We start from the raw sequence: 13,316 nt of genomic DNA on the forward strand, positions 1-13,316 counted from the left end.
ACCAGACAGGAGAGACACATCCTCCCTCCAGCCAAGAGCACCCACACTGGGCCCGAGGCTGAGCGGCAGGCTGCTGCTCTGAGTCTGCCATGTCTGGACTGGCAGGAGCCCTAAAGGCCCAGCAGAACCCAGGCCCGGGGAGGCGAGGGAGCGGGCTAGCCCAGGGCCCAAAAGGGACCCAGCTCAAAGTAGAGCCCCGTTACTCCAGGGCACTGTGAGAGCTGCCCCGTTTGCTGCACCGCATGGCAGTGAACCACATGTGCGAGCAATGGGTGGTGACACACGGCACAAGAGCAGAAAGACCGGGGTCACTGGGGGACTCACAGCTCCTGCCTGACGCCACGCAGCATGGCCTTGGTGTCCGCCAGCTCCATGGCCAGGTGCTGCGTGTCCTCGCTGGGGCGGCTGCTGGTGTTCCACTCCTGGGTCATGGTCACGACCAGCTACAGCAGGGCAGACAGGGGGTCTCACCGGCGTGCTCCTGTGCCCGGCACAGTGCCCGCACTAGAACGTGGTGAAGAATGACCAAAAGATGGAAGAAAGTAAAAGAGAAGATGGCAGCCGAGACTGCAAAGCCAGGAGGGAGGCAGGAGAAAGTGGGGGAGTTTTTAAGAAGCAAGAATATATTTAGTGAAACAGAAGGGCCGAGTGAATGGAGCAGGCCCCCCAAGCTCAACCTCTGTCCTCACACAGGTGTCTCAGGGGACTACGCCCTGCAGGGAAAGTGCCTACGTCCTGCCCCCTCGGAAATGGGCCAGGAGGACAGACAGTGTGCAGCTTGAGAGGAAGTCAGGATGAGGAGCGGGGCCATAACTAGGGCCCCAGACCCAGGCCCCTCCCCACCGTCCCCCAGGATGTTGGGCCACCCGCAAACACACCTCCCTGCATCTGTCTTGCTCAATTAAGAGCCTCCTGAGGCGAAAGGACATGTTGTTGGAGAGGTACTCCACCTCCTCCAGGGCCATTCTGGGACCTCCAACCACTGCAGGTCCAACAGGCTCTCCTGGTGGCGGGTCACCTGAGGGCACACAAGGGTAAGGTGCTGCGGAGGCCGGGCAGGGAGCAGCAGAGGGTCCCTGAGAGCACCCGCCTCCCAAGGCCACGCCCCCTGGGACCTAGGCCCACTCTCCCACAGCTGACCCACCTCACTGACATTATTAACCCTCAGCCACCAAGTTCCTGTGGGGGGCGGGCAGGCTCCTCAGCAAGTGGAGCCACACTCTGAGGCCGAGCTCTTTCCTCACACACCACTGCTGCTGTCACACTAGCTCAAGGAGGACACTGACTTTCCACCAGACAGCACTCCTCCCAGTGTGGGAGCTCCCTCAACTGTCCCAGGAATTTCAGTCACACACCATCCATGTGTCACACAAAGAGGGTAAGCCTTGGGAGGGGAGGGTCAGGTGGGATAGCATCTTCAAATAAAATCTAACGTGAAGATGGAAAAATATTAGAGCGCTTATGTCAGAAGGTTGGGAAACATGACAATCTTATTTTTTGAGGAAACCTTTCATAACCTGAAATACTTCTCAGGTGAGCCTGGATCTCATCCCCACAGGCCACACAGGACCACCTGGTTCCCCCTTTCTGCGGGTGTGAGCGCAGGCCCACGGCCTCATCCTCACTGGGCAGCCTCTCCTCCAACTGCCGACATCACCTTCTTCAAGCCAGGGACATGCCCTTGACGGGGAATCAAACCTGCAACCCTTTGGTGGGCAGTCCAACACTCTAACCACTGAGTCAAACCATCTAGAGCCTGGACCCGCAGCCTAGCCCCCTGGCAGGAGCAGGTGAACTCATCTCAGTCCAGGGCTGGAAGCGCCAGGGGGTCCTGCACCTGGTGCATGGGCTCCAGCGTAGGAAACCCCTCAGGGCCCCAGGCCAGGACCCCCGCCCCCAGTTTGAAAACCTGTGAAGACCCCTGAGTCCCAGGACTGCCAGGGCCCAGGCCGTTGGGGTCTGTGGAGACCTTAGGGGGGCGGGAGAGGAGCCAGGGTACCCACAATGGGACAGGGAGGCAGGTGTACTCACCCCTGCCACCAGCGGACTCTGTAGAAAGAGCTCCATGAGCTCGCGGACAGTAACGTCCCTCCTGAGGCTGTGTCCACCGTCCATCGCTATGCACACAGGCTCTGGGCCCACCGTCTCTGTGCCCACCAGCTCTGTGCCAAGCAGTGCCAACGGCTACTCGTCCCACATTCCAATTGGCTCCTCACCCCACATTCTAAACTGCTATTTGCACCACATTCTAAACTGCTATTTCCTCCACATTCGAAAAAGGCTCTTTGCCCCACATTCCAAACAGCTCTTGAGCCTGTATTCCTAACTGCTCTGGGCCCCGTATTCCATAGGGCTCTAGCAGGGAATACAGCTGGGTCAGGGGCTGTGGCAGCTCCTGGCCAATGCTAAGTGCTTTGGAATACACAAAAATTATGACACACTTCCTATGAAATTTAAAATCTTTCTGGGCACATGAAATATAAGGAAATATGTGTACATCCTATGTATTTATAAATGTAAATTAACCACTTAAACATAATTTTGCCAATCTCCATTTTTAATTATTTTTTTCATCAGTCAAATTGCAGAAATTTGATCAGTTCCTTTGAAGTAACCATTCATTTTATTTTGTTAAGTCTGACATAGTAGCTCAGCCTGGGAGTTCTCTTTCCCATGACAGTGAACGGAGACCCTCCAGGTGGTAGTTCATACACTACAACACCTAAACCCACCAGTCAGCTGCCTACAAAATGTATTGATAGAATATTAACTAGTAAGTCATTTAGAGGAAAGAAAAATGAACAAAATAAAGCTGCATATTTGGGAAATATTTTAACAAAAAGAGTCGGTGTGAAAGGACAGAACGGGGCTGATAACCGTGTTCCTAACTCCTCTTCAAGCAAAAGCCATAGAATGTATCAGTTGCTCAGCCAGCCCTTATCTCAGCCAATAGGAACGCAAGGAAACTAGCCCAAGGCCAAAAGTATGCTAGCCACCTCCTGTCTCTGTGTAACCAGACCCTAGCTGCACCCTACCCTTGCGTCAGTAGCCCCCCGGCCATCACTCAACCAACCGGAATCGGCCAAATCAGTGGTCCGAGTAAGCCCCCACCCCCTAACCCAAGCCCTATAAATTCTTTGTTCTCCCAAGACTCCGGGCTCTCTTGCTTCCTGTCACTCCACTGTGTCAGTGAGGGAGGCAGAGGGACCAAACTAGCTAGTTTGAATAAATGACTCTTTGCTTTTGCATCGGACTCGGCTCCCTGGTGGTCTGTCTTTGGGGATTTTGAAATCTGGGCATAACATTTGGGGGCCCGCCCGGGATTCCCAAGACCCACTAGGGACCCCACTCCGGAGGGTCTGCTAACCGCGGTAAGTGTCTGTGTGTTGTCTGTTCTGTTCTGTGCGAGCTCGCTTCTGTAATCTGTGCCTGATAAGATCTAAGTGGACGCACTCGCGGATCTCAGGCAGGAGGAGTCAGGGGACGCCTTGGCCCTCCGTCTGGAGGGGTGTAAAAACCCCTCACGAGGGGAGTGGACTCCCCTCAAACCTCTGAACCTCTGGGACGTGGCGGGTCGCTCCCGCTGATTGGCAAACGGCCATCGTCCAGTTTTCTTCCGTGGGGGCGGAAGGCTGTTCTTAAGTGTCTTTGTCTGTCTGGTGTCTGTGTTCTTTTGTCTAATTTTGTGGACTCACTGGACGGACGTTATGGGACAGACTCAAACTACTCCTTTAAGCATTATGGTCATTTTAAAGTCAAGGGCTGGGCCAAACCTGCTTGCCAGCCTCAGGTGTGGTTTCCCAGAACTGCTGGGAACTTGGGACCTTGAAGCTTACTGAATTCAAATGATAAAAAACTTATGTCTTGCATTTTTGAAGTTTATTCTTAAAAATGTTACTGCTTAAGAAATGCTGAATATTTGACTTGCCAGCTAAAAGTTTAAGGTTCAAACTGAATTGGGAAAAATTGTATGTTGTGGTAGCTAAATGCCTTTGCTGAATGAATATCTGGTGAAAGAGTATAAATGTGGAGGAGGGAGCCTGCCCTCTCCGCTCCTTTGTGTGGCTTCACAACTTTGGTCAGGCGGGCATCTGAGTGAGGATCTGTGAAAACAGGTCACCCCCTCCCTTGTCTGTCTCTCGTCACCGATCATCATGAGGTCGGGACAAAGTAAACCTGCTGTTCTTAATTACATGTTAAAAAAATTTTTAAAGGGGTACAATAGAGATTGTGGAATTGGAATGAATGCTGAAACATTGAGGAAGCATGAGTGGACAGCTGTTTGTTTGTGTGGGACTAGCCAATTTGCTACCGAGACGGGGGACTGGATGCAGTCTTAACTCCTCCGGTAGGTTCTCACCAAAACGTTGGTCGAAAATTCTGTTCTGAAACATGGGTGCCAGGAGTGCCCCCACACCCATCTGGGGAGTTGGGCATTGTTTTGTTTATCTGCTCAGCTCCAGAGAGAGTGTGAATACAAGTGTTTTGTCTATTTTGGCTGCTCATTACTAGTCTGTGTAAAGTGAAAGTTACTTTGATTTATTTTGCATTTCTGTTAATTCATCTGGCTGAAGGTTTAGGCTGGACCCCGAAATAGTCTGCAAAATCTCTTAGCAGCTGCGAGAATCATTTTTGTTCTCAGAGTCTTTTGCTCACTATTAAAGGGGAATCCGCCCACTTAGTTAATATAAATTTCTATCAGTTGCTCTCTCCTGGGTTGTAAATTCGCTGTATTAAATTGAAATTTTGAAGTTCTAGGATAGAGTTAAAAGCTGGCTAAATTCCAAAATTGCTTGTAAGAAAAGCAAGAGAGAAGTCTTTTCAAGTTAACTGTTTGCTTAGCAAATTAACAAAGTAGCAAATTTCAAAGAACTTGTTATTCATGGTTTTCTTTTCTCTTTAGTGGACAGCTCCGCAGGTCTCGGAAAGATTTACTGCCTGTGACTGTATTTTGTTTAACTTGCTGTTTTCAATTGGTCTTTCCCTTCCTCCCTCATCCTGATTCTGAAAGCATCTGTAACTGAATGTTACAGATGCACCCGTTATATTTCCAGGCCGACTCTGTGAGGAAAAGCAATCGGGCCTGGGCTGAGAGAAAGGGGGTGGGGGTGTTGGCAGTTAAGTTACTGGCTGCAGACCTAACAGGTCTTATCAATGAACTTCAAGGTCACAAGAAGTAACTGTAAACAATGTAGTCTTTCTCTGCCCTAGGTTATTCTTTTTAACCCTTCCAATGCTAAATTAGACCAATACCTGTTCTTAGTTTGATCACAAAAGGTCTAGATATATCTTAAGAGTAAAAATACATTTAAAATGTGTTAAAACCCGCAGCTGCCCTGGTGATTTAGAACTGTTTGCCAGGCAGACTCAGCCCCTGAGAGCCAGGTCAAAGAAGGCGGGGCTGAGTGCCTGAGCTGCCCGCAAGGCCCAGAAGCCCCTGGTGGAGAAGAAGCGGCGCGTGCGTGGATCAACGAGAGCCTACAGGAGCTGCAGCAGCTGCTGGCGGACACCGAGGTGCAGGCTAAGCTGGAGAATGCCAAGGTGCTGGAGCTGACGGTGCCGAGCGTGCTGCGGGGCAGGGTTCGTGGGCACGAGCAGCTGCAGGCAGAAGCCAGCAAGCGCTTCGCTGCAGGCTACATCCAGTGAACCCCCTGCTTGAGTCCATACCACTGTGAAAGGGCAGTGGCTTCCGAGATTTGCTGGAGGACGCTCTGGCCGGGCCCCGGGAGACCCTAGGTGGAGCAGCTGGCTCACAGGAGGGGCTGATATCCCCTTCAAGTGAACTCCCTTGAAAAAGGCCTGGTTGCTGCTCTGCCACAAAGGGAACTGGTAGAAAGGCAAGAAAGCAGGGCCCTAAGAGTTAACAAAAGAGCACTCTCCCTGGACCCAGGAGCCATCAGGACTTTAAAATTCTCCAAGAGAGAAGGAGTCTGACTCAGAGACTGGCCGAAACCTTGTTGGGATAGGAAAACCAGAGGCTGCATATTGAACTTATAGATTGCAGTTTGCTGGGCAAAGGTCCAAGCCCAGTTATATAGGGGTTAAACTACCTGTGTACAATAAAACAACTTTCTCCTGTGCCAGAATATATTTTAAGAAAATTGAATGCATGATAGACCAGTAAGCTGGGAGCAAATGCTTTGCATTTGCCTCCCTAAACAAAGGTTAAATCGTTTATGTCAATCTGATTATGTCATTTGTTGTCCACACCCAAGGACAAATGAAGTTAGAAAATAAGCCTTATTTTGATTAATTCTTTTATTCAGGAGGAGCCAACCCGGTCCCTCCCTGCAACATGAATGATAAAATGTATATTAAGGAATTTTAAAATTGCTCAAACCTCGCTGCCTTGGGTCCAGTTCTGCGTGTGTAAGAAGGAACAGAGTAAAGTTTAATAGCAGAAGTAAAGAGGCAGGCAGGGCAGAAGCAGGCCAGAAGAAGCTGGCAAGGCCATCCAAACCACCCAGCCGCTATTGGCCAGAGCCGCCTGAAGCAGACCTCCTCGGACTGGCAACAGCTGACTCCGACTAGGACAGACTGGGCTTTTTCCAACTGGGCCCCCATGAGCCGATGGTCAAAATGAAGAACGGGGGCCAGACTGTGAACTTTATGATTGATATAGCGGTAGTTACTCAGAAGGTAGCTCCCCTCTCAGGACAGGAAGTCACCATGATTGGAGCTACCGGGACCACAGCTGCAGACTGTTCTGCCGCCCCCACCGATGTCAGTTAGGCGGCCATCAGGTGGTTCATGAATTCCTATATTTACCAGTTGACCTGGTCCCTCTAATGGAAGCAGAAACCACTTTTGCCCCAGATGGCTCAGCACAGCCTTGCCTAGGTGAAGAGACCTCTCCAATGATCCTGTCCTTAGCAGTGCCGAGAGAGGAAGAATGGAGACTTTATACCCCCCAGCCAAAGGCCTCCACATCTGTTCTTGTCAGGCCACCATCAGGGGACTTGGGCAGTGTTCCTGTTATCTGCCAAAATTCCCAAGACTGTAAAAGTACTTGTTCACTGAAAAGGTATAAATGTAAATGTTTATTTAATGTTTATATGTCTACTTAGGTATAAATATTTATAAATAAATAGAACCCCCGGTTAGTTTCCTGGTGTATTCTGGAGCAGCCTATTCAGTCTTGACAGAGCCAATGGGACCAGTAACATCTAAGAAGGCACCAGTTCTAAGAGCCACCGAACAAACTGCCTTTTTCCTTGGACATCAAAGAGGACTGTGGACCTCAGAAAGAACATGGTAACTCATTCGTTTCTAGTCATGCCAGAATGCCTGTACCCCTTACTTGGACGTGATCTCTTACAGAAATTACAAGCCACCCATAAGCTTGTTCGAGATGCCCTGCCAGTGCCACCTCGGACTCTGTACATCCTTTCCAGCCTGGGGACTCAATGTGGGTAAAGAAGTTCACGACCCCAGGACTCACCCCAACTTGAAAAGGACTATTCCTGCAGAAAATTGTATAATAGACTCAGATGATGCCTGCATCTTCATAGACATGGCTTCAGAAAGACAAGGACAATTTTACCTTATATAGAAAGGTCAAAGAGTGGACTTTAGTCACCTCCCTAAAATGTTTGTATAGCCCTGCCATATCTCATGTTTAGTAGCAGAGGATTTGGCTGCCTGAAGCGGCCATGATGCCAATATTATGTTTCATTATATTGATATGTTATATTAACCTTTAATTCTCTTGCAGGTTTGAATGTATGTTGGCTATCCTGGAAGGGGACTGTGTGGGGTGAACCCCAAGAGTAGAGGGTGTCTGGCTGCCAAGAGGGCAGGTGCCCAACTGGGCAAAGAAGAATACCCATCAGGTTTTGGTCTCTATTAAAAGATAGCTAACAGTTGGCAGCCTGTACTGTCAGGGATAGTACAAACCTCGCTGTAGAGAGCTGGGAAAAGCCTATTTGGAATGAAAGGTCTGAGGCATGGTTGTGCATTTTTAAAGAACATAAAAGAAGGTTTAAAGGCTAATCTGAAAGTATGAAATTTAGAAAGAAGAAGAGAAACGTTAAAAGGACTAACAAGAAAAATCAGAAAATCTTAGAGCAAATCAGTATGTTTTTCTCCTTATATAATTCCTCTGAAATCTGGCAATGCTTAATAAGTCATGGCAATACATTTCTTTGCATGAAATCAATAAGACCGGTTTTCAATAGTAATTTTATTAACCGGAAACTTTGACTGGAATGTCATGTTTTAAAGAAACCTGTCTGAGCTCTGAAGATTTGAAGCCAATAAGAGTGCCACAGGAAAAGCCTGGTATCCTGCTTGGGAGCCCTGAAGATGGCTGGAGCTGGAGCGTCAGGCCCATGCCCTACCATCACTGGCGGTTGGTCAGAGTAGAAGGGGAGCAATAAGGATGCCTCTGCATCCCTGCGGAACCCCCACTCACTCTGGGCCGCAACGAGTAGGAGGGCTACTGAGATGGGCCTTAAAGCCTAGAGTGTGGGCTCAGGTGGAGTTACTACAGGTGAGGGATTCACCTAACTCAGCAGATGCTGCAGGCAGGCCTGATGGCGGCTGAATGGCTTGGCTTCCTGGCCCTACGGGGCACGTTAAGATTCAGTCATGAAATTCCAGCAAAGGTAGTCAGTTACCATTCTTGTTGTGTTTATGCAAACATCAGGCCAAATTGAATACAGTAGATAAATTAATATTAATTTGGCTTTTTGATAGCCATAGAGGAATTTAAAGAAGAAAAATCCTATTTCAATAGAGGTTGTTAAAACTAAAATGGTTTCTTTCCCTTCCACCGGGCCATTTGTTATAGTTTGTCTCTGCCAGGTCACAAGCCCAGCTTCTTCTGTGTCCAGGACAGCAAGGAGCCTGACTGGAAGGTGACCTCTAACCAGGCACACCAGCTGCAGATCACCCTCAAGAAGACAGCGGACCTTGGCAGACCCCTTATAATCCTCCTGATGCTGTTGACTTTCGGCCCTTGCATTATTAACAGACTAGTCCAATTTGTCAAGAAGTGTATAAAAGTAGTTCAGTTGATAGTTTAGTCCGTCTCATGATTGAGCCGGAAGTTCCAAGACAAGGGGGGAATGAAAGGACAGAACGGGGCTGATAACTGTGTTCCTAACTCCTCTTCAAGCAAAAGCCATAGAATGTATCAGTTGCTCAGCCAGCCCTTATCTCAGCCAATAGGAACGCAAGGAAACTAGCCCAAGGCCAAAAGTATGCTAGCCACCTCCTGTCTCTGTGTAACCAGACCCTAGCTGCACCCTACCCTTGCGTCAGTAGCCCCCCGGCCATCACTCAACCAACCGGAATCGGCCAAATCAGTGGTCCGAGTAAGCCCCCACCCCCTGACCCAAGCCCTATAAATTCTTTGTTCTCCCAAGACTCCGGGCTCTCTTGCTTCCTGTCACTCCACTGTGTCAGTGAGGGAGGCAGAGGGACCAAACTAGCTAGTTTGAATAAATGACTCTTTGCTTTTGCATCGGACTCGGCTCCCTGGTGGTCTGTCTTTGGGGATTTTGAAATCTGGGCATAACAGGTGCATAGCTTTCTGTGCAAGGAGCATTAAACTAGCACACGTAAGAAAGATATTTAGAGAACAGATATGTAGGTATGTCAGAACAAATTTAAACATCTAGGCTGTCAATCAATGAACTAAAAGTGTTTTAATTATTTTCAAAACTAGAAATGGCTTTATTTTGGTTAACTAACAAATTTATTTTGATTTAAAATAAATTTAAGTTTTTAAGTAAATGAAATCTTTGGACTTATGATAGAGGGGGGACAAAGTACCAATTAGCATTTTTAGTAACTATCCAGCTCCAATAAATATTACAAATTCCTTAAAGTCAAAGAACAAAAATGAAAAAAAGCCCACCTACAGGTGTTATTTTTTCATAAGCACCTAAATCAATTCCTCTTTTAAAACCTACCAGAAATCTAATAGCCTTCATTTGTGGGAAGCAGGATGAGATTTACAATAATGCGAAACAATATGTGATCAAAATGGGAAACAAATCTATAAATGTAGTTACCTGAACTTAGAACACAGCAAATTACACATAACTTAGAGATTCTTGATATATTGAAAATTACTTCTTTTATGATTATGCAAATCAGGATTTGAATAATAGTTGACTACATGAGCTTATGTCAATGAGATATTAACCGGATGCTAAAATTTTAAACTCTCTGCTTCCAAATTTCAGGGCCAAGGTTTCAGAGAAATGTAGCCAAATGTATGAGACTAGAACTGTTTTAAAGAAAACACATAACAGTGACATAGAAAACAGGGTCAGGCAGACTGAAACCACAAGAGTGCGTGCAAGCCAGGCACAGTGATGAGCACGTTGCACACATTATAGCTCATTCAATCAACTCAAAGGCCGCAAGGTGTCCCATCTACTCTCAATGACTTAGCTGAACTTTGGACCTCAGGTATGCAGAAATTCTAGGAGGAATATAAGGTTTTCTTTCCTGAAAACCCGTTCCATGCCCTGGCTGCTGTGGCTCAATGTTGGCTGGAGCATCATTCCATACACTGAAAGGTTGTGGGTTTGATTCCAGTCAGGCCATATACCTAGGTTGTGGGTTCAATCCCCAGTCAGGCTGCATATGGGAGGCAACCAATCAATGTTTCTCTCTTACCTAAATGATATTCTCACTCTCTCTCTCTCTCTCTCTCTCTCTCTTTCTTTCTACCCTCCCCCCTCTCTAAAATCAATCAGCATATCATCGGGTTAGGATGAAAAGAAAATTGGTTCTATTAGATCTTAGAAAACTTAGAAAGTAATTTTCAAATTTCAATAGTTATAAATTCCTACCAAAATTCCCAATAGTTTCAGAGAATACCTTGACTTGAACTAAACCAACAATTCAATTATTTTATTTATACAAGCAGTTTTACTGCCATCTGAGTCAGACCCTCAGAATGTTCTGCTGTTGGATTGGAAATCAATAGATATAGCTCTACAATCAGATTCCTAGTTGTAAAAAGTTGAATAATAATCTTTAAACATATAATGAGTCATTAGCAAACATCTCTACACTTAAGATATGTGGAAAGTACATGTGGGATTTTGCAAGGGAATGAGGAAGAGGGGAAGGTGAGAAACAAAAAATAGAACCCCTTACTTGGAGAAAGTTATTAATAAAGCAAAAGTGTTAACAACTGAACAGCCCTAACTGGTTTGGCTCAGTGGATAAAAATTCAGCCTGCAGACTGAAGGATCCCTCCCGGGTTCGATTCCAGTCAAGGGCATGTACCTTGGACGCAGGCCCGATCCCCAGTAGGGGACGTGAGGAGGCAGCTGGTTGATGTTTTTCTCTCATCGATGTTTCTAACTCTCTGTCCCTTTCCCTTCCTCTTTGTAATATCCATAAAATATATATATTTTAAAAAAGATAAAGAACTGGACAGGTGTGTACCCTTTCATTCATGAAATAAAAATATGTGACCTAGATTTTATAGCATAATTACTTAGAAAGCCTCTTCCCAGCCTTCATTTTGCAAATACAAAGAAAGTGGGAAGGAAAAAAATTGAGCTCTTTAGAGCAGCGGTCGCCAACATTTCAAACCTCATGAACCATCAGTGGTCTGCGGGCCACCGGTTGGTGACTGCTGCTGTAGAGGGCTTAGGAAAACAGAGACTATCTTGGATTTTCTTTCTCCAAGGAGTGTTACAATGATTATTTCTGTGGGAGAGATAATCAACAAAGTCTCCAGTATGTCTACAAAGTTAAAAGCACAATTGGAAATAAAAAATAGGAAAGATTCCCTTTTCAATGCCCTCTTAGAAAGCAAATATAAACCTAAGGTGACACAGCCAACTATATGTCCCATGTATTTTTCTAACAAATATCAATAATGCCAGCACTGTCCAAAATCATCAAGCGCGACTCACACAGGAGCAGTGGACAGTCTGCACATTCATGACACCTCTGCACTGTGCTGTGGCTCAGCTGAGTCCTAAAAGAGCAGGTCCCATGCAACAGAAAATGAATTATTTTGGTTTTATATAGAGTTACCACTGGTGCTCTGCTCTAGATACAGATCCTTTTCATGGAAATAACGTAAAAATTATTATATGAAGAATTAGTTGCTTTTGAAGTTTCCTTTAACAAAGTGTTTCTCTATAAAACAAAAGATGATCCTCAGCAGTAAACCTTGAAAAAAGGGAAATCCACAATGCCCTAACCTTTCTATTTTTTTAGCTACTTCTTTAAAATTAAATCTTTATTGTTCAGATAATTACATTGGTTCCTCTTTTTCCCACCATAACTCCCCTCCACCCAGTTCCCACCCCACCCTCCACCCTCACTCCCTACCCACTGTCCTCATCCATAGGTGCATGATTATTGGCCAATCTCTTCCCGAACCCCCCACACCCCTTTTCCCCTCAGGAATAGTCAGTCCATTCCCTTTCTATGTCCCTGATTCTATTATAATCACCAGTTCATACTGTTCATCAGATTATTTATTCACTTGATTTTTAGATTCTCTTGTTGATAGATGTGTATTTGTTGTTCATAATTTGTATCTTTACCTTTTTCTTCTTCTTCCTCTTCTTAAAAGGATACCTTTCAGCATTTCATATAATACTGGTTTGGTGGTGATGAACTCCTTTAGCTTTTTCTTATCTGTGAAGCTCTTTATCTGACCTTCACTTCTGAATGATAGCTTTGCTGGATAAAGTAATCTTGGTTGTAGGTTCTTGGTATTCATCACTTTGAATATTTCTTGCCACTCCCTCTGGCCTGCAAAGTTTCTGTTGAGAAATCAGCTGACAGTCCTATGGTTACTCCCTTGTAGGTAACTGATTTTCTTTCTCTTGCTGCTTTTAGGATTCTCTCCTTGTCTTTTGCTCTTGGCATTTTAATTATGATGTGTCTTGGTGTGGTCCTTTTTGGATTCCTTTTTTTGGGGGTTCTATGCGCTTCCTGGACTTGTAAGTCTATTTCTTTCACCAGGTATGGGAAGTTCTGTCATTATTTCTTCAAATAGGTTTTCAATATCTTGCGCTCTCTCATCTTCTGGCACCCCTATAATTCTTATGTTGGTGCGCTTGAAGCTGTCCCAGAGGCTCCTTACACTATGTTCGTATTTTAGGATTCTTTTATCATTTGCTTTTCTGGTTGGGTGTTTTTTTGCTTCTTCGTATTTCAAATCTTTGACTTGATTCTTGCGCTCCTCTGGTCTGCTGTTGGGAGTCTGTATAATATTCTTTATTTCAGTCAGTGTATGCTTAATTTCTAGTTGGTTCTTTATCACAACATCGAGGGTCTCATTAGATTTCTTGAGGATTTCACTATATTTATCGGCGTTCTCACCA

The 13,316-nt window shown here is 45.9% G+C and overlaps 1 protein-coding gene across 1 annotated transcript in view; it reads right to left on the reverse strand.

The window, feature by feature from the left end:
* Positions 1-2,115, reverse strand: part of LOC102440460 (protein Daple-like) — a 43,752-nt gene extending 41,637 nt beyond the window's left edge. Inside the window, 4 exon segments of the mRNA XM_023745959.1 lie at positions 325-443; positions 879-964; positions 967-1,018; positions 2,032-2,115. Coding sequence (XP_023601727.1) covers positions 325-443; positions 879-964; positions 967-1,018; positions 2,032-2,115 — 341 coding nt within the window.
* Between the last annotated feature and the right edge of the window lie 11,201 nt (positions 2,116-13,316).

Source organism: Myotis lucifugus, unplaced genomic scaffold, assembly GCF_000147115.1.
Source record: "Myotis lucifugus unplaced genomic scaffold, Myoluc2.0 scaffold_607, whole genome shotgun sequence".
NCBI classification, from domain to species: domain Eukaryota; kingdom Metazoa; phylum Chordata; class Mammalia; order Chiroptera; family Vespertilionidae; genus Myotis; species Myotis lucifugus.